Here is a 19,328-nt window from a genome sequence, read left to right on the forward strand (position 1 = left end):
TTTTTGCTAAGCTCCTGGTTAGAAGTCTGTCAGTGCGCTGTTGATGCGGGTACAGCTGCTGCCTGCACACGCAAGGTCCTGAGCTGTACCTGTTATTACTGCGAGGGGAACCGAGTGTGAAAAAAGGACATCAGCAGGGCAATTCTCAGGAGACCGCTGTGGTTTCAGAATGACTGTAGCACACCAAGATATCAGCACAGACTTTCTGAGGAGTCTGCAGTGGGATCCGCACACCGTCAGACTCCTTTTCTAAGGACCCGCACTCAGAAGGGTCTTGTTCTCCTTGCTTTCAGCTTCTGGCTTTATTTTTTGGGTACATCGAAGAAGCGAGGTCTGATGTAGTCCTTATACATAGAATAGAGAACGCCTGGAACAGAAAGGCATTGTGAATCAGTAGTGCCCACGAGATGCAGACGCTTTCCCACATGCTTCTCTGAAACCAGCACACTTGAGAAATAAAGAGACAGGCAACCTCTCGGGTCCACACAGAGGCTGCAGATCAGACAGCACCTACATTTAAGTCAATATTGACACAGGTGTGCATGTGTGCACACATGGACATATCGACACAGGTGTGCATGTGTGCACACATGGACACATTGACACAGGTGTTCATGTGCGCACACATGGACATATCGACACAGGTGTGCATGCGCACACATGCAGACATATTGACACAGGTGTGCATGAGCACACACGCGGACATATTGACACAGGTGTGCATGAGCACACAAGCGGACCTATTGACATAGGTGTGCATGCACACACACACGGATGTATGCATGTGCACACATGTGGACATATTGACACAGGTGTGCATGTGAGCATACATGGACATATTGACCCAGGTGTGCGTGTGTGCACACACAGACATATTGACACAGGTGTGCATGTGCACACACATGGACATATTGACACGGGTGTGCATGTATACACACACAGACGCAAACTCATAAAGATGCAAATTCTATAATTTTTTTTAAAATTTAGAAACCAATATTATTATGAACTTAGACTGTTACATGATCCTCAAGTTTACATTTTTGTTGTTTTTTGAGATGGTTTTTCCATGCTGTCCTGGAACCCAATATATAGACCAGGCTGACTCTGAACTACAGAGATCCTCCTGCCTCTGCCTCCTGAGTGTCGGGGTTAAAGGTATGGGCCACCGTGGCTGGCTCGGTGACACATGCCAGCAGTCCTAACGCTTGGTAGGTAGAGGCAAGAGTAGTTCAGTGTCGTCTTTGGCTGCACAATGGTTGGAGGCCAGCCTAAGGTACATGAAATCCTGTCTCACAGAGGAACAAAACAAAGCACATCTTGGGAAATGCTTTGATCAGATGTTTGATCAGATTCAGGCATCTGAATTAATCAGTCACATGTTCAATATCTGACTGTGCTTAGCAGGTCAAGGGGGTGGGTGGACTCAGAGTCAGGACAATCACTCTGGCTGGCTGCCTCAATGGTAGTTTTGTAGGGTCAGTGCTGCTGCCAGCCGAGGCTAGATCGTCTGCTCTGGATGCCCTGCACACTGCAGGCTACCTGGCGGCAGCCCTTCCTTCTGCCCCTGCCTTCCACTCCCAGCAGGACAAACAAAAGAGGTCCCCATACATTACCAGATCAGATTTTCCTGGGGGAACGCACTAGCTGTCGCTTCCTGAAAGCCTAGGGACGGCAACCAAGCCACGAACCTTTGGAGGCTCCTCATATCTAAGCTGTGACACTTGATAATAAGAGGACCAAACGGTAAGCACTCTGAGGCTTCATGTTTGTCACTGATGCCACGTGAAGTAGCTGGATGCACCACGGATGTGAGGACACACGGGGTGGACAGAAGGGCGGTAAACCAAAGGGTCCTCTCGAGAAGGTTCACAGAGACCCAGTGCGCACTGAACCGTGACAAAGAGCTTTGCTGCTGACACTGAAGAGGTGAAGACCGGCACCCGAGAGAGCATTGCGAAGAGATGGAAATGGCTGACTCAGGGGGTGGCCAGGAGAGGGGCTTCGCTTTCGTGCACACCTGTGACTAGCCAAGGCAGCTCTGGAAGCATACGCTGTGGCCCATGAAGAGGAGTTTGTGGGTGGTGACAACCTTGGCCGCGTGGCTTTGGTGGACGGTCTGGTGGAGATGCAGCCTCTGCCGTGAGCGGAACTGGGTGGAATAGAGGCAGTACTAGCGCCTGCCGCTAGAGCAGTGGTTCTCAACCTGTGGGTCGCAGCCCCCTTGGGGGGGGGTGTCACATAGCAGATATCATTTACATTACGATTCATAACAGTAGAAAAATTACAGTTATGAAGTAGCAATGAAAATAATTTTATGGTTGGGGGTCACCACAGCATGAGGAACTGTGTTAGAAGGTTGAGAAACACTGCCATAGGCTGTTACACAGAAAATCCCTGTCTCAAAAACCCAAAAAGAAGTTAGGCTGTGTTGGCGCACAACTTAAATCCCAGCAGTCAGGAGGCAGAGGCAGGTAGATCTCTGTGAGTTAGAGGCCAGCCTGGTCTACAAGAGCAAGATCCAGGACAGGCTCTAAAGCTACAGAGAAACCTTGTATTGAAAAACAATAACAACAACAACAACAAATACCACCCCCTCCTTAAGGTCTTATCAGGTAAAAATAGTAAGAAACTAAGAAGCCTCATCCCTATTAGCCTGTTTTCTTAAAGGTTAACTTTTATGTGTATGAGTACCTGAAAATATGGAAGTACACACTGTGTATGCCTGATACTGAAGAAACCAGAAGAAGATTCCAGAACTCTCAGATCTCAGAGCTGGAGTTACGAGTGATTCTGAGCTACCGTGTGGGTGCTGGGAACTGAACCTGAGTTCTCTGCAGAAACAGCCAGTGCTCTTAACTGCTTCGTCTTTCCAGGGCCCAAGGTGAATCTTTTTTTATCTGCAGCCTCATACTGTCTCAAGCCAATGTTTATCTTCTACCAAGAATAAACAGAATAAGGAAAACACATAGACACAGGTACACACACCTGTGGAGGACAGCTGGCCCCGAGAAACCTTACCTAGGGTCACGGCTCCCACAGCGCAGCCTTGGGCAGCGACCCGCACGTGGATGAGACGAAGGGATAGCTTCTCATCTCTTCTGAACTTCAACTTGTAGAGACCATAGGACAGCACAGCCACAAAACCTGCCACCCCTGTGAATTTAGACCATGAGTGGGCAAACAGGAGGCAAGTATACAGGGCAGCTACGGGAAGATGGGCAGTCACACTGCAGGCTGAGTGTCCCTCGCCTAACATGCTCGGGGCCAGAAGCCAGGCTTGCGGGTGGTGTAGATTTTGGAATATCTGCATTGCACGATACTTTGTGATGGACCTAGGTCTCAAAAGCAAACCTGTGTATGCCTCACACACCTATTCACCTGGACTGTAGGTATTTCCTAGATCTGCAGAGCACCTATGCTTTGATAGTGACTTCTCACGTGAGAGCAGGTGTGAACCTTCTCCTCAGGGCATCACGGGGACTCAGATTTTGAAGTATATTGAGATTTTGGAGGACATTCAAAAGAGCTGTAGCAGAGGACCTGCCTAGCATGGCTTGAAGCCTAAGATTGTCCCAAGTATGGCTTAAAGTTGGTGTGGCAGTCCATGTCTGTAACCAGGATGCTGCTGTACAGGGAGTTTAAGGCTAGCCTGGGCTACATGAAACCCTGTGTGCTGTCTAGGTTTTTGTCATCTAGATGCAAGTTGGAGTTATCTGGGAAGAGGAACCACTACTGAGAAGATGCCTCCATCAGGTTGCCCGTAGGTCTAAGAAAGCAGGCTGAGAAAGTAAAGCAGATCAAGCCAGCAGGCAGCATGACTTCATTGGGATTGTCTCCGCCTCCAGTCCCTGCCTTGGCTTTCCTCCATAGCAGGCTGCAAGATGAGATGAACCAAATAAACCGTTTTTGTTGCTGTGTTGGTTTTGGTCATGACGTTTTATTTTATATGTATATGTTCATGTACCACATGTGTTCAGTGCCCACGGAAGCCAGAAAATGACAATGGTTGCCCTAGGACTGTAGTTATAGATGGTTGTGAGATACCACGTAGGTGCTGGGAATTGAACCTGGGTCCATTGGAAAGGCAGCCAGTGCTCTTAACGGCTGAGCCATCTCTCCAGCCTCTAGACTGTTTTATCATAGCAGTAGAAATTTTACTGAACAATACACATACTCAAAAACATAGATTTAAGAATTTATTTAGAAAGAGAGAGAGGAAGAGAGATTGAAGGATTGAATTTGGGTGTATTTGGGAATCTGTTTTTATATTTCCTCTTGCTAATGCACTGCAAATCCCAGACCAGCCTGTCTGTTCTCCACTTCACATCTCATATTAGCTTGCTCTTCCTTCCTTCCTTTCTTCCTTCCTTCCTTCCTTCCTTCCTTCCTTCCTTCCTTCTTCCCTCCCTCCCTCCCTCCCTCCCTCCCTCCCCCCTCTCTCTTGCTCTCTCTCTTTCTTTCTTTCTTTCATGTTTTTCTTTAAGCTCAAGAGCAATTTCATTAGCATTTAAAGGAAATCCAAGGCTGGCAAACTGTAAATCTCTTCTGGCTTCCAGGAGCACCAGACACTCACGGAATAGAAACATACATACCTATGGAAACACCCATACACATAAAAAAATTAAAAAATAATCTAAAAAAATGTTTAAGTAAAAATGTTTTTAAAAACATAGTGCTGTTCTACTCTGGGGTTCTCTGGTTACCCTACTGATTTACGTGTCTCTCCATCAGCAGCAGCAGTGTCTGGGTCATCCGAGCTAGGAGGCAGAATGCTTCCTTCCATTTTATCTTAAACAAACAAACCCCAGAGCAGAACACACTGCACACGCGTGTAGTGCAGGCGCTTGGGAGGTTGAAACAGGAGGATCAAGGAGTTAGAGGCCAGCCTGATTGAGACAGGGAGACTACCTCAAAAAACAAAAAGCCCTAAGTCTCGGTGTTAGAATATTTCCCTTTCATGAGCAAGGTCTCTAGACTGGTCTCAAGCACTGAAAGATAAATGCTGTTTTAGCTGCTGGAGAATTCAAAATTTCCATATGGTACGTCTTAGTTGCTAAGCTTGTCTTTTGTGTGTCTGTGTATGTGCGCATATATACGTGCACCTGTGTACACAACATATAGTGGCCATCAGACAGCCTAAGGGTGTCATTCCTCATGTGCTGTTCACCCTGGCCTGAAACTCACCAAGTAGGCCAGCCTGGCTGGCCACAGAGTCCTACAGATCTGCTGGCTCCACCTCCCCAGTGCTAGGATCCAAGTGAGCAGTCAGTCTCCATGCCCCTGGCCTTTTTTATGTGGGTTCAGAGGTCAGCAGTTAAAAACACTTGCTACTCTTGAGAGGACCAGGGTCTAGTTCCTGTAGCCCAAGTCAGGCAGCTCAGGACTGCCTGAAACTTCAGCTCCAGGGCATCTGACACCTCTTCTGGTCTCCTGCACCTGCAGGTCACATGTGGGTGCATGCACACGTGCACACACACACATACAGACATAAACACACATATTCACATACACACATAGGATTTTTTAACTCCCTGGGTGGTGGCACATGCCTTTAATCCCAGGCAAAAGCAAGCAGATAGATGATTTTCCTTCCTTCCTTTCTTCCTTCCTTCCTTCCTTCCTTCCTTCTTCCTTTTTTTCTTTTCCTTTCTTTCTTTCTTTCTTTCTTTCTTTCTTTCTTTCTTTCTTTCTTCCTTTTTTGGTTTTTCGAGACAGGGTTTCTCTGTGTAATAGTCCTAGCTGTCCTGGAACTAGCTCTTGTTGACCAGGCTGGCCTTGAACTCACAGAAATTCTCTTCCCTCTTCCTCTGGAGTCCTGGGATTAAAGGCGTGCACCATCCGGCTCTAAAAAATTACAATGATCTTAAACTGCTCATGCCTCCTAATGTAGAAATATCACTTTTGGAATATATTCCAAGAAAATAAGCAAAAGTACAGAATATGACACAAAATACTCATGATTATACCAATCTGAGGAAAAACTAAAAGCCCTAAATTGCCTGAACTATAGTGATATATTGTGTTTTTATAAATAAAGCTTGCCTGAAGGTCAGGGCAAAGCAGCCGTACTAGTCAGCCATACAGGCCAGGCAGTGGTGGCACACACCTGTAATCCCAGCAGCCACACTAGTTAGCCATAGAGGCCCGGTGGTGGTGGTACATGCCTTTAATCACCACTAGAGAGGAATACAAGATGGGAGGAGACAGGTCTCGGTCTCAATTTCTGGAGGCAGGATCGCCCATTTTTGGTCCAAGGTAGCAGTAAGAGTCAGTGGCTGGCTGCTTTGCTTTTCTGATCTTCAGGTTGAACCATAATATCTGTCTCTGGGTTTTTATTATTTGTGTTACACTGAGCAGAAGAGAAGCTGTACACCTACAAACTGTTATAAGAAGAGATCTCTGTCTCTATCTCCATCCATCGCCAGATGAAGGTTCCCTCACGGTCCTGACTTTCTTTCTCATGTTCTCCCTCCTTCTGCTCCTCGTCAGGACCTTGGGAGCTCGGTCCGGTGCTCCAATGTGGGGCTCTGTCTCTATCTCCATCCATCGCCAGGTGAAGGTTCTATGGTGATATGCAAGATATTCATCAGTATGGCTATAGGATCTGGCCTTTTCCGGCTCCCTCTCCTCAGCTGCCCACGGAACTAACTGGGAGCATCTCCCTGAATACCTGGGAACCCCTCTAGAGTCAAGTCTCTTAACAACCCTAAGATGGCTCCCTTAATTAGGATATATGCTTCCCTGCTCCCATATCCACCCTTCCTATATCCAAGCATCCCATTCCCCCAAGCTCTCCCCATCCTCCCCTTCATGCTTTTCTCTCCCCATCTCCCCTTGCCCCCATCCCACCCCACCCCCAAGTTCCCAATATTTGTCCGGCAATCTTATCTACTTCCAATATCCAGGAGGAGGATGGAGATAGAGACAGAGCAACACATTGGAGCACCGGACTGAGCTCCCAAGGTCCAAATGAGGAGCAGAATGAGGGAGAACATGAGCAAGGAAGTCTGGACTGCGAGGGGTGCTCCCATCCACTGAGATGGTGGGGCTGATTTATTCGGAGCTCACCAAGGCCAGCTGGACTGGGACTGAAAAAGCATGGGATAAAACAGGTCTCCCTGAACATGGCGGACAATGAGGGCTGCTGAGAAACCAAGGACAATGACACTGGATTTGGATCCTACTATGCATACTGGCTTTGCGGGGGCCTGGCCTGTTTGGATGCTCACCTTCCTGGACCTGGATGGAGGGGGGAGGAACTTGGACTTCCCACAGGGCAGGGAACCCTTACTGCTCTTTGGACAGGAGAGGGAAGGGGAGTGGAGGTGGGAGGGGGGTAAATAGGAGGCGGGGAGGAGGCAGAAATTTTTAATAAAAATAAAAACAAGAAAAAAGAAGAGATCTCTGTGAGTTCGAGTCTAGCCTGGTCTACATTGGGAGTTCCAGGTCAGCCAAGGCTATGTAGGGAAGTCCTGTCTCAAAAAATAAGAAGAATCATAGATTTATTTTGATTTTTCTCACAGTGCTTCAAATCGGACCCCAGGGCCTATGTGTTTGAGGCAAGCACTCTAGTTCTGGGTCCCATCCCAATAAATCATATTTGATGGAAGAGATTTCAGATCATCAATAGGAGTATTTTGTAAATTATCTGTATGACACAATCCATCCTGTGGCAAAATATCCTGTAACTATTGTTAAAATTACAAAAGCTAAATGAAACTTCAACGATACATACAAACTTTATCCTTATTTCTTTCCTAGCTAAAACCCAGCTCTTCCCTTAATCAAGTCTGGTTCTGTCCTCACTAAAAGGTTCTGTCCCTTTGGGAGATCTAAGTCAGTGCCGTTCTGTTCCCAGCATCTCTGGTCTGCAGGTAATTGAGTTTGGCCGGGAGCTTTCATCTTTGTACATTATACACACTGTTCCTGCAGAACACTGCCTTAATGTGTAACAGACACGGAGGTTAATCTGTCATTACCAGGATCTAAGGAACTTGTTTTTCCTTCTGTCGTCTCCCTCTTTTGAGTCAGGGTCTTTCGTGGCTCACGCTGGTCTTGATCTTACTCTGTAGTGATGTTGACCTTGGACTTCAGGTCTTCCTGAGTGCTGGACTTAGAGTGACCTGCCAACCTGCACTCATCTGTAAGGAGACTTGAACCTAGCGCTGTGTACAAGCTCGGCCAACTCCACCAACTGAGCTGCATCCCAGCCTCCTAGAATCTCAATTCTCAATTATACTTGACAGTGACGCAGGGAAAACCTGTAACAGCAGCCGCCAAGACTTCCAAGTGATGCGCAGAACAGAGACAGGCGGTTCTAGCCCACCCTCAGGATGCTAACCTGCTGCTCCGGTCCTCAGTCAGAAATGTGGGTCTATTCAGGGCGTTCTGTTTGAGTTGGTGTGAACTAATAATCTTAGATAGACCTCAAGGGGCTGATGAGATGGCCCAGCAGGCCAAGGTGCTGGCTGCCAAGCCTGATGTTCTAGGTTTGACCCCTGGAGCCCACATAGCAGAAGAAGAGAACCAGTCCCCAAAAGTTGTCCTTTGACATGCTTGCTGTTGCATGTGTGCACAGCCCCCCCCAAATAAAACAGTAAATATAAAGACATGAGATAGGCCTGTGATGAAGTGTGTAACTCAATAAAAGGATAGCTAAGATCTACTGGCATCTGAACTAGAAAGTATCCCCCAATTTCGACCCATGCTACCCTTAGGGGCAAGCTTCTGAGAATCAGAATGTGCACACACAAGGGCAGAGTCATCCCAGAGAGTGGTTTTCCTACAATCCTCAAAGCAGGTACTTACCCACAGGGACGAAAGGGGAGTCCCTCGATTTCCTGAGGAGACGGGACAGCTGGCCTTCATCCTCAGCTGCTGACCACTCATCTGAAGGCATACTTCTCTCTAAGGACAACAGGGACCTCTGTGGTTGCTGTCATCGTCCCAAGAACCTGTTTCCAGCTGCTACGCTGCTCAAAGCCTGTCTGCTCACGGGATAGGCTCAGAGCCTGTCCTTCATCCGATCTCACTTACTGCAACTGAATCCCAAACGGTGGGGGAATATTACAATATGTGGAGAGAGAACCTGGTGGGCAGAGTCCTTGGGTACAACACCTCAGGCCCCATCCAGTCCCCTTTCCCAGTATGACATTTGAAGTCATCTGGGACCTCAGGACTTCTCCCCAGATACCAAGACCACAGGCTTTCTCTTACAATGACAACGCCAGCCCAGGCAAAACTAGTCTTCTGATGTGCAGGTGATGGGGGTAAAAGTCTCCTGGGCTCCAGCGGATAGGGCAACCTTTCTGCATGATGCGCAGTACGCAGACAAATGCTCAGATATCTCCTGAGCACCTCTAGCACCACGCCAGGCAGCGAGAAGTGATTGTCCTCATCTGCCAGGGGTTAATGAAGACTCAGACAACTGAATTGTGACAGACTGAGTGGTCCAGCCTGGTGTGTGCACAGCCCACCTTTACATGTGAACACACACACAGTGTGTGGTGTTCCAGCCTGGTGTGTGTGCAGCCCACCTTTACATGTGAACACACATGCAGCGCATGGTATTCTAGCCTGGCGTGTGCACAGCCCACCTAAACATGTGAACACACACGCAGCACATGGTATTCTAGCCTGGTGTGTGCACAGCCCACCTTTACATGTGCACACACACGCAGCACACAGTATTCTAGCTTGGTGTGTGCACAGCCCACCTAAACATGTGAACACACATGCAGCGCATGGTATTCAAAAACAGTAGCTCCACTTTATAGATGAGATTTTTAACAGAAAATCAAACCCAGCAAGAGGAACCATACCTGCACGTGCTGGAGCCCAGTCCCACTGCCTGCTGACTCTCCTGCAGGGCCTGAGCAGCACAGGTGTAAGGCTGCCACAGATCCCTGTGATTTCCAGCTAATTGATGATCACAGGAAAACAGACAACCCTGAGGGAGTGGCCAGCTGGCATTGGCTGAGCTCGCCCACCCTCCTGCTGAAGACCCAGAAGCAGCAGCAGCTGCCACGAATGTCAGGCTTTGGAAGATTCTAGGTTTCATTTGCTTTTTCGAGACAGGGTATAGATCTATGCTATAGATAGTCCTGGCTGCCCTGGAACTTGCTCTGTAGCCCAGGCTGGACTTGAACTCAGGGATCCACCTGCTTCTGCCTCCCAAGTGCTGGGATTAAAGTTGTGTGCCACCACACCCGACTAGAAGAAAGTCTGACTGTTCAGGGGGCTCCTGGGGCCTCTGTGACTGTGACTCTTAGATATCCCTGCCCAGGACTGAAGGGAAGGAAAATGTGGGGGTACCATCAGGGAAATCCCATCCAAAGCCAAGATCCAATTCTAGTTTAGGAATCCGGCACAGTTCTGGGCTGGATGGAAGGACACAGCAGGTAAGAGCAAAAGAGCACTTAGCACAGTACAGTTGGGGCTTGCAGCTCAGTGGAAGAGCGCTTGTCTCGCATGCATGAAGCCCTAGATCCAATGCCAAGCACAAAATAAAACAGCACCTAATGGAAACATGAATGATACAGAGCAAAAATGTCTTCCGATAACCAAAAATCAGATGGACAGCAGATGAGGAGGAAGCCAGTTATCCCGACTTCAAGGGTTCTAGAAACCCCTTTGCTTCAGCAGAGGCACCTGCAGGAGACGTCCCCCCTGCAGCCTGCACGGATACTCAAGTCCACCAACAGCCCTTAAAAAGAACTGCTGCCTCTGGGCCAATCCAGAGGCGGGGTGGGAAGGAGTGAAGGCACAGCCTGCCAGCCAGAAGATAACTTGCACCCTAGGCCGTGAGCATGCAACCTGTCCTGGCTTCTGTTGCGCACGACGACACTCTTGAGTCTGCAGAGATCTCCCCATCTTGCCTGCACCTTCCTCCAGCTCCACCCATCTCAGCGTGAAAGCCTTCGATCAAGTAGAGTTCACATGTTTTTTTTTTCCTTACGCTTTTTAACCAGAACTCTGGTGTGTGTTCCCTCGCTCTCTCTTCCTCTTCTCTGGTAAGTTGCAGACTGTTTTCCCTCCCTATTCTTTTTGGGTGCATTTGGGGCATTCTCTTGCATAACTAAAGAAACTCAAATTTTGTCACCTGTCTAGAAAAAAAAAGAAAAGAAAAGAAGGGTGGCTGGGTGGTGGCGCATGCCTTTAGATCCAGCACTTGGGAGGCAGAGGTAGGCAGATCTCTGAGTTCAAGGCCAGCCTGGTCTACAAGAGCTAACTCCAGGACAGTTAAGACTGTTACACAGAAAAACCTGTCTCAGAAAACAAAACAAAACAAAAACAAAAAAAAATGGCTTGCACTTTTTACTGTATTTCTCTGTCCTTGGGGGCGAGGAGCACACCTGTAGAGGATCGAGGACAACCTGTGGGAACTGGGGCCACTTCCACTATGGGGATCCCAGGACTCGAACTCAGACCACCAGGCTTGACAGCAAGCACTTTACTGGTTGTACCAGCCCGCGTGGAGTTTTCTCTAGGATCCAGTCATGTGGCTTGTCATGTCCTCGTGACTTGAAAGAATGCCTTAATTGACTTTAACTTTCACGACCCTGATATTTTACCAGTGCAGGCCTTTCCCCTTCACAGTTCTGCGAAGCAAAGCCGTGGCCTAGGGCGTGCAACCATCCCAGGCTCCAAGCTGCTTATTTTGCAGCATTTGAGTGTGGTTGCCCTGTTTTCTCCTTAGGCTAAGTTCAATCATTTTAGGCAGACTGCCTGTGTTGTGTTGTGTAATGCCAAGAGACACCACCTGAAAACAATTCTCCCATCCCGGGCTGTGCTCCTAGCTGTTTACTGCCCTGGTGGGGGTGGCGGTGGGGCTAACCTGTAACATTTGCCAACCTCTATGGTGTAAATAGGCCGATTTCAAGCTAGTGTCTGTGACCATGTAACTTGAAGTAGAGAGGTGTTTCTCTCCTCTGCTGGTGTTGAAACAGGGTAGAAAGACAGGAAAAGAGAAAGGGACCTCACCCCGGAGGTAAAGTCTCTTGCCAGCTGAGGATCCAGAGGCCCAGGACTTAGAGCTTGCTAGGAGGCTGGTCCACACAGAGACACTATTTATACAGAGGTGGTGTCAAGTGAGAAAATGTCAGTGGTGCACGTGTAACCAGTCATGGAAGATCTTCGAGCGTGGCCTTGCCCTTTTCCCAGGTGTAAACCAGGTATCTTCTGGGAATTACAAGCAAAAACTTTAGAAGTTTTGTTTACAATAAAACACCTTGTATTCTCACTTAAGTTCCTCGGGAACTCTTGAGCGGCAACTCCAGGACCCACGGGAAGGATGTGCGTGGCTACTGTAGGATACGCACCTGGGACTCCGCAGAGGCCACGGTGGGAGCAGAAGCTAAGGAATGGTCTGTGGCAGTTAGAGCTCTGCCCCACCCCCACAGTGTTGGAGCCTGCCTTTCTATCTCAACGTTTTTATTTGGGGGCTGAGGGCTGAATTCAGGGCCTTGTCCCACTAAGCATGTCCATCATTGCTGGGTCCTCTTTACCTGTGCATTGTGTACAACTGTGGACCTTAGAGCCCTGTGTGTTCTAGACAAGTGTTCTACCGCTGAGCTACATCCCTAGCCCTGACCTTGTATCTTATTTAATTTTGAGTTAACTTTCTATTACATTTATTCATCTTATTTTGTGTGTGACAGTTTTAAACGTATAATCATCTGTGCAGCAATGGCAGTCAGAAAAGCACATCAGATTTCCCAGAACCGGAGTTTCGGATGGTTGGGAGCTGCCGTGCAGGTGCTAGGGATTGAACCCTGGTCCTCTGCAAGAGCAACGAGAGCTCTAAAGCACTGAGCCTTCTCTCCAGCCCATTACACACAGGTGTGTAGGTCGGAGGTGAACTTGTAGGAACTGGTTTTGTCCTAACTGTGTGCGTGCCAGAGGCTTAAGGGGTTATCAGGCTTGACATCAAACCTTCTCATGGGCCCAAGCTTTGCTCTTATTTATTTGGCTTTTCAAAAACGGTTTGTCAGTTTGAAAGTGAGGCTTTCCTTGACCTCACTTTGTAGATCACGGTAGTCTTTAACTTGGAGATTCACCAGCCTCTGCCTCCCAAGTGCTGGTATTAAAAGCGTGCTCCACCACTGCCCAGGAAGCTTTGCATTTTAAATAAAGGATTTTGAACTCTGATCTGAAAGACATGAGTCGCCATGGAGGGCTTTCAGAGTGCAGGCCAGGTGCGGAGGTTCGAGCTGGAGGCCAGTCAGCACACGGAAAGCAATCGGCGCAGAGACAGTGGCGGGAAGCCAGGAGGGAGTTCTAAGATGAGATCATGGTTTCAGCTCCAGTGGCAGTGACAGAAGCCATGTTACCAGATAAAAATCACAGAGGAGCAGACTGGGGTAAAGAAAGGCCCTGGTTTGGATTGGCAGATGTGAATGGCTACAGGCCAGGAAGGCAGGGCGCTGAGAAAGACAGGGAGTGGCTCCCGTGCTGGGGAGAGAGGAGCACTAGGGTGAGTTGTTCCCCAAGGCCTGAGCGGCTACAGGTAGAGTTCTAAGCTTGCAAAGATAAAAGACAAAGAGGCCTTAGGAAAGGGGACTTTCGAGTTTAACGTCTTCCATGTGCCCTTGGGAAGCAATGACATGATGCTTACACGAACGCTTGGCTGTGTTTTCGTCCTGAAATGGTGTTTATCGTAGGAACATCTTTCTCTGGGCACTGAGGGTCGAATCTTAGGCTTCTTGCACACTAGCCAAGCACGGTGCTGGGAAGCAGCCTCTCTGCCCTGCAGGAATTTTTAAATTTTCTGTGTAACGCTGTTTTGCATGTATTTGGTATGCATGCAGTTCCCATTTGGGCCAACAGAGGGCGACAGGGCCCCTGGAACTGGAATTACAAATGGCTGTGAGTTGCCATATGGGTGTTGGGAACTGAACATGGGTTCTCTGGAAGAGCAACCAGTGCTCTTAACTGCTGAGCCATCTCTCCCGCCCCTTGCTTGTTGTTGTTTAAAGGGAAGATCTACGGTTTTTTTTTCCTCCTCAGATTCTCAAGGTTATCCATGTTCTTCTCCTTAAAGCTAAGGGTTGGAGCCAGCTTTACCCATTTTGATGCGACTCTTCCTTTTCCTGTGTACCTGTCATCCGCGTGTACAACACTTATCAAATGTTTCTTTTTAGAACTTTCTGAAGAGTCTAGAATACTCAAATCTTCCCCCAGAGTATGAAAAGATAAAGGCAGCACAGAAAACAGTGAATTGACAGTTTCAGTCAACATATTTATTAATGTTTTTGAGACAGGGTCTTATAGACAGCCCTGGCTGTTCTGACACTCACTGTGTAGACCAGGCTAGCCTCTGCTTCCTACGTGCTGGGATTAAAGGCGTGTGACAATGTCTGGCATCTCACCAGTTTATTGGTAATTTGATTTCTCCATTTTCTCCCACTTAAACCACTTAGGGTGATGGGCAGCAGCACCCAAACTGTTTGTTTTGGAGAATCTGTCATTGGGACTGGAGAGATGGCTCCATGGTTAAAGAGTACTTGCAGAGGACCCGGTTTGTTTCCCGGCACCCATGGGGAGGCTCACAACCACCCATGACTCCAGTTCCCCTGGGTCCAATGCCCTCTTCTGACCTCCGCAGGCACCAGGGATACATGTGGTGCACAGATGCAGCAAAACACTCGTGCACAAAGAATATTTTTTAAAAACACTAATACTACATATTATACCCTAGATCTTGTGTGTTGAATGCCATACTAGCACATACATGTATTCACAATAGCTATATTTCAATGAAAAGATAAAAAAGCATATTTAGGAAGAAAATAAATTGCTCCACTAATTAAAAAACCTGAATCTTGCCAGGTGATGGTGGTACATGCCTTTAATCCCAGCACTCAGGAGGCAGAGGCAGGCAGATCTCTGTGAGTTCGTGGCCAGTCTGGTCTATCAGATCTAGTTCTAGGACAGGCTCAAACTACAGAGAAACTCTGTCTCAAAAACCAAAAAAAAAAAAAAAAAAAAAAAAAAAACAAGAAAACCAAGAACCAAAACCAAAACCCTGAATCTTCAGAAAATACTGTAGTGCATAACTTATGTTTGGATTCCTAAGCTGCATTAAAAAAAAAAAAAAACCAAAAAAGCCCATATCTTTTTCTGGTAGGAAGGCCAGCATCATTCCGCTCCTCAGATGTGCCTGAGGAGTCTGGCTGCGGCCAGAATGAGCCAGGAGCTGCCGCAGGCTCAGCGCTAACACGCCTAGAGTTTACATTGTGTTCTTGGTGCTCTCCTCCTCTAATGCAGATGTAAGATTCTGATAGCCAGCAATGGCACACAGGCCTTTAATCCCAGCACTCAGGAGGCAGAGGCAGGCAGATTTCTGAGTTTGAGGCCAGCCTGGTCTACAAGGCAAGTTCCAGGACAACTAGGGTTCCATAGAGAAACTGTCTTGAAAATAAAATACCAGTTAGAGAGACAGCAATTGGATTTAGGCTCAGGTGTTAGTCCCCTCACCCCCTGCACCCACAAAGCTGGGTAAAGTGTTGAAGAATCTACAGTTGGCCCTAAATGCTGAGATAAGTAGCTTAGGTTCAATTTTATGGTAGATGGGTAGGTAGCTTCAGAACCTGAGTGCAGGAGCAGTTAAGTGAAGCTGTTCTGTGAGATCCTTGGCAATGGGGCATGTGTGCCAGCCAAATGACCTGCATCCCAGGCCCCACAAGGTGGCAGGACAAAGCCAGTTCTGGAGTGTTGTCCCCTGGCCTCCACAAGCACCCTCAGCAGCTGTGGGCCCCACACAGGCACAGGAGTGTAAAAGCAGTGGGTTTCAGGCCAGCCAGGGCGGCTTCAAAATGATAACAAGGAAACAATTAAATGAAACTGTTCCTGGAACTGACGTGTGGGACACTGGTGTGAGCTGACCGAGCATTTTCAGGCTTAAGAGGGTCAGAGACGGGTGACATACAATAATGAGCTGATTCTCCTTGCCTAATGTAGGTAAAAGCCGAATGTCTGCTGCCCCATGGCCTGCCCAGCTGTTCAGTAGCAGTTGTTAAAAAGGAGTCCCCTTTAAATTCTCAAGGAAAGCTTTGCATAATCACTGGGTCTCTCCACCCCGGGTCTGGTGTCATCTGATGCTTTGTATTCCTCTCTTCTCTTATACACCCTTCTAGGAGAGGCCAGCCCAGCAGCCATGCTGTCCCTGCAGAGCCCTGATCTGTGGCTCTCGCAGTAGGGAGTGGGTCACAGCTGCCACCTTTGCCCTCCCCCTTGGCTCCTAGCGCATGGACATGTGTCATCTGCCTTCCAGTCACACAGCAATGGTCCCATGTTATATTTCACATGACAGTTTTAGGGGATCCTACTTTGCTAGAGGAAATAAAGCCAGGATCCTGGCACCATATTCTGGGCTCCTTGGGAGCTTAACACCCATGCACATAAATTAATAAGAAAAAATAAAGAATAGGGGCAGGAAAGTAGAGGTGGTCAAGGTGAAGTTCAGTGGACCCTTGTGTCTGTTTCTGCATAGTAATAGTGCCCCTTACTGCCTGGGGCGGCAGGGGTGGCCCTTACTGCCTGGGATGGCCCTTACTGCCTTAAGTGGTGGTGGGGGTTTCTATGGGTGCTTACTCCTGTTCCAAGAAATAGCCTGATACCAGAGACAGTTGTCTTCCTCTGTCCAAAAGGCTCTGCTGCTCCTGTCATCCAAGTTGACTGCAGGTCCCTCAAGAGCTGAAGGTGTAGTGGTGTCTGGGCCAGGGATGACGTAGAGAGGTCATGACATAGGTGGTTTCCAACGTAACAGCAGAATAAGGGCTAAAGGGATGGAGTGGGACAGATATTTACGTCTGCCTTCAAGTCAGGGAAATCATGAAATTGTTAGTCGCTGTGTGGTATGAAGAAAAGGGCTTTTCTGTTTCCAAGCAGAAAAGAGGATTGACATGTAAGTATCCCAGGCTAGCTTCAAAGCTGCCATTCTTCTGCCTCTGTTTCTTGAGCACTGCTGAGGTTATAAGCACGCTCCCAAGCCTGGCCTAAAGGCACCTTAAGATGGAAATCTCTAGTGTTGACTGTTAGAGGCATGGGGTGAAGGGGTCTGTCCACAGAGGGGACAGACAGCAGTGCCGCATGCTTGAGGACTGGGAAGGTGCAGCCTTACAGACTTGTGGGGATTTTGTTTGTTTTTAGTCAGAGTCTTGCACCCCATCCAGCCTAGCTTTAAACGTCTGCTGCAGCCTGAACTGGCCTCAGACTTGTCGTCGCTCCTCAGCCTCCTGAGTTCTACCATCTCAGGACTGTGCCACCTTACTGGGTTGTTTTGTTGTTTATTTTGCTTCTAGGAATGTTACATTTTTGACCAGTAATCTTTGGAGTTTATATGCACATCCCAGTATAATTCTCCAGGTTTTCCTTTAGAAGAAAAATACTATTTTGCTTAGGCACTGCTGTTATTTTTAAACTGATTGAGGAATGGGTGCTGTGACCTGCTTCGGTCTTGGCTCTTGGTTACCACGACCTCTGCCTGTTCTCTGGCACAGGGTAGAGAGAGTGGCTCACAGTTCACTAGGGAATTCCTCTGATTCTTCATGCAGCCTGAGTGGGGTTTTACATGCTGAGCTGAAGTGAATAGGCCTCTCTTGCTGTTGTTGATATTAGCGTCCACGACACACCGTGCTGTCCGTTGCTCGACTGACAAGCAGGAATTTAATTTCAGTTAAGTGCTGGGCTTTTCAAAGCTGCACTATGAGGAAGGGCTGGATCTGGGGCCAAGAATACAAAAGGAACAATTATACAATATTTGCTCCCCCTTTCATCTCGGAGGACACAGAAGATCGGAGAACCTGGGAATAAATATTAGACATTTGAATGTGTGCAGGGCTGTGAATCCAAAACTGCCAACTCTTCAGGCTCTGGTGCCTTGCCCAGCTCGACTGTTTTGTTTTGAGTCAGGGCCTTACTATGTAGCCCTGGCTGGCTATATTGCTTCTGCCCCCTGAGTGCCGGGATTAGGAGTGGTGCCACTATACCGTGATGACCTTGCTTTCTTAGTTACCTATGTGTGGGCATGCATCTGTTGTGTAGAGGTCAGAGGACAGCTTCTGGGAGCTCTTTCCTTCCACTATGGGCGAAGGGGACTGACTCTCGTCGGGCTCGGCACCTTTGCCCACTCGGACACCTTGCCTGGTTTACCTTCACTTTCTTGAGCATGAGTTTCTTCTTTCATTCAACTGTAGCCCACGCTGCACATGCCCCTGTTCTCTGAAATTCAGCTAAAAAATCCCTGCTCACCCCTGGGGAGTTGGGATAGCATTCTCTGGCATCTGTGTATTGTCTTGGAGGTGGCTAACTGGTCCATAGCTTATTCAAGAGTAGAGCACACAGTAGGTGCTCAGTATTCTTACTCAGTTAAGTAAGAAATAAGCCAGGAGTGTAGCTCAATCAAGAGTGTTTGCCTCATTCACCAGGCTTGGGTTCAACACCAGCACCATAAGAAATAGCAAGGTGTGTGTGTGTATGTGTGTGAGTGTATGAGTGTGTGTGAGTGTATGAGTGTGTGTGAGTGTATGAGTGTGTGTGAGTGTATGAGTGTGTGTGAGTGTGTGTGTGTGTGAGTGTGTGTGAGTGTGTGTGTGTGTGAGTGTGTGTGTGTGTGAGTGTGTGTGAGTGTGTGTGTGTGTGTGAGTGTGTGAGTGTGTGTGTGTGAGTGCTGGGAAGGATGAGGCAAACCAGGGATCCCACACCCTGATGGTTACAGCAAGAAGATCAAGAGTTCCAGGCCAGCCTGTACTACATAGTAAGACCCTGTCTCAAACAAAACCTCAGCATGTATTAAATGTATCATTACTTCATTGTTTTGTTTTTTGTTTTTCTTTCGATAAAGGAAAACTTAATGTAGACTAGGCTGGCCTCAAATACAGAGATCTGCTTCCCAAGTGCTGGGATCAATTGTGTGTACCACCCCACCTGGCATTTCCTTGGTTCTTTCTTTCTTTCTTTCTTTCTTTCTTTCTTTCTTTCTTTTCTTTCTTTCTTTCTTTCTCTCTTTCTCTCTCTCTCCCGCCCTCCCTCCCTCCCTCCCTCCCTCCCTCTCTCTCTCTCTCTCTCTCTCTCTCTCTCTCTTTCTTTCTTTCTTTCTTTCTTTCTTTCTTTCTTTCTTTCTGGTTTCTCTGTAACTTTGGAGCTAGCTCTTGTAGACCAGGCTGGCCTCAGACACACAGAGCTCTGCCTGGCTCTGCCTCCCGAGTGCTGGGATTAAAGGCACATGCCACCACTGCCTGGCATCATTGTTTCTTTAAAATATTTTTAATAATTTATAATTAATACCAATCAAAATTCCTCCTTCCTCCCCTACTCCCACTTCC

General features: G+C 47.9%; 1 protein-coding gene across 1 annotated transcript; it reads right to left on the bottom strand.

Moving 5' to 3' along the window:
- Window positions 1–302: 302 nt before the first annotated feature.
- Higd1c (HIG1 hypoxia inducible domain family member 1C) lies at window positions 303–8,902 on the bottom strand. Its single transcript, XM_038315168.1, has 3 exons — window positions 8,812–8,902; window positions 3,022–3,156; window positions 303–367 (listed from the first exon to the last, which is right to left on the bottom strand). The coding sequence occupies exons 1-3, from the start codon at window positions 8,900–8,902 to the stop codon at window positions 303–305; spliced, it is 291 nt and encodes a 96-aa protein (XP_038171096.1).
- Window positions 8,903–19,328: the final 10,426 nt, after the last annotated feature.

This window comes from Arvicola amphibius, chromosome 17, assembly GCF_903992535.2.
Source record: "Arvicola amphibius chromosome 17, mArvAmp1.2, whole genome shotgun sequence".
Taxonomy (NCBI): Eukaryota; Metazoa; Chordata; class Mammalia; order Rodentia; family Cricetidae; genus Arvicola; species Arvicola amphibius.

What these genes read in the sequence shown, in the direction of transcription:
- Higd1c (XM_038315168.1), bottom strand. Translation starts at nt 8,902, where the DNA reads ATGCCTTCAGATGAGTGGTCAGCAGCTGAGGATGAAGGCCAGCTGTCC. An exon ending in CTCCCCTTTCGTCCCTGTGG is followed by an intron (nt 3,157 to 8,811) that starts GTAAGTACCTGC and finishes CTAAATTCACAG; the next exon opens with GGGTGGCAGGTTTTGTGGCT. An exon ending in TGTGGGAGCCGTGACCCTAG is followed by an intron (nt 368 to 3,021) that starts GTAAGGTTTCTC and finishes TTTCTGTTCCAG; the next exon opens with GCGTTCTCTATTCTATGTAT.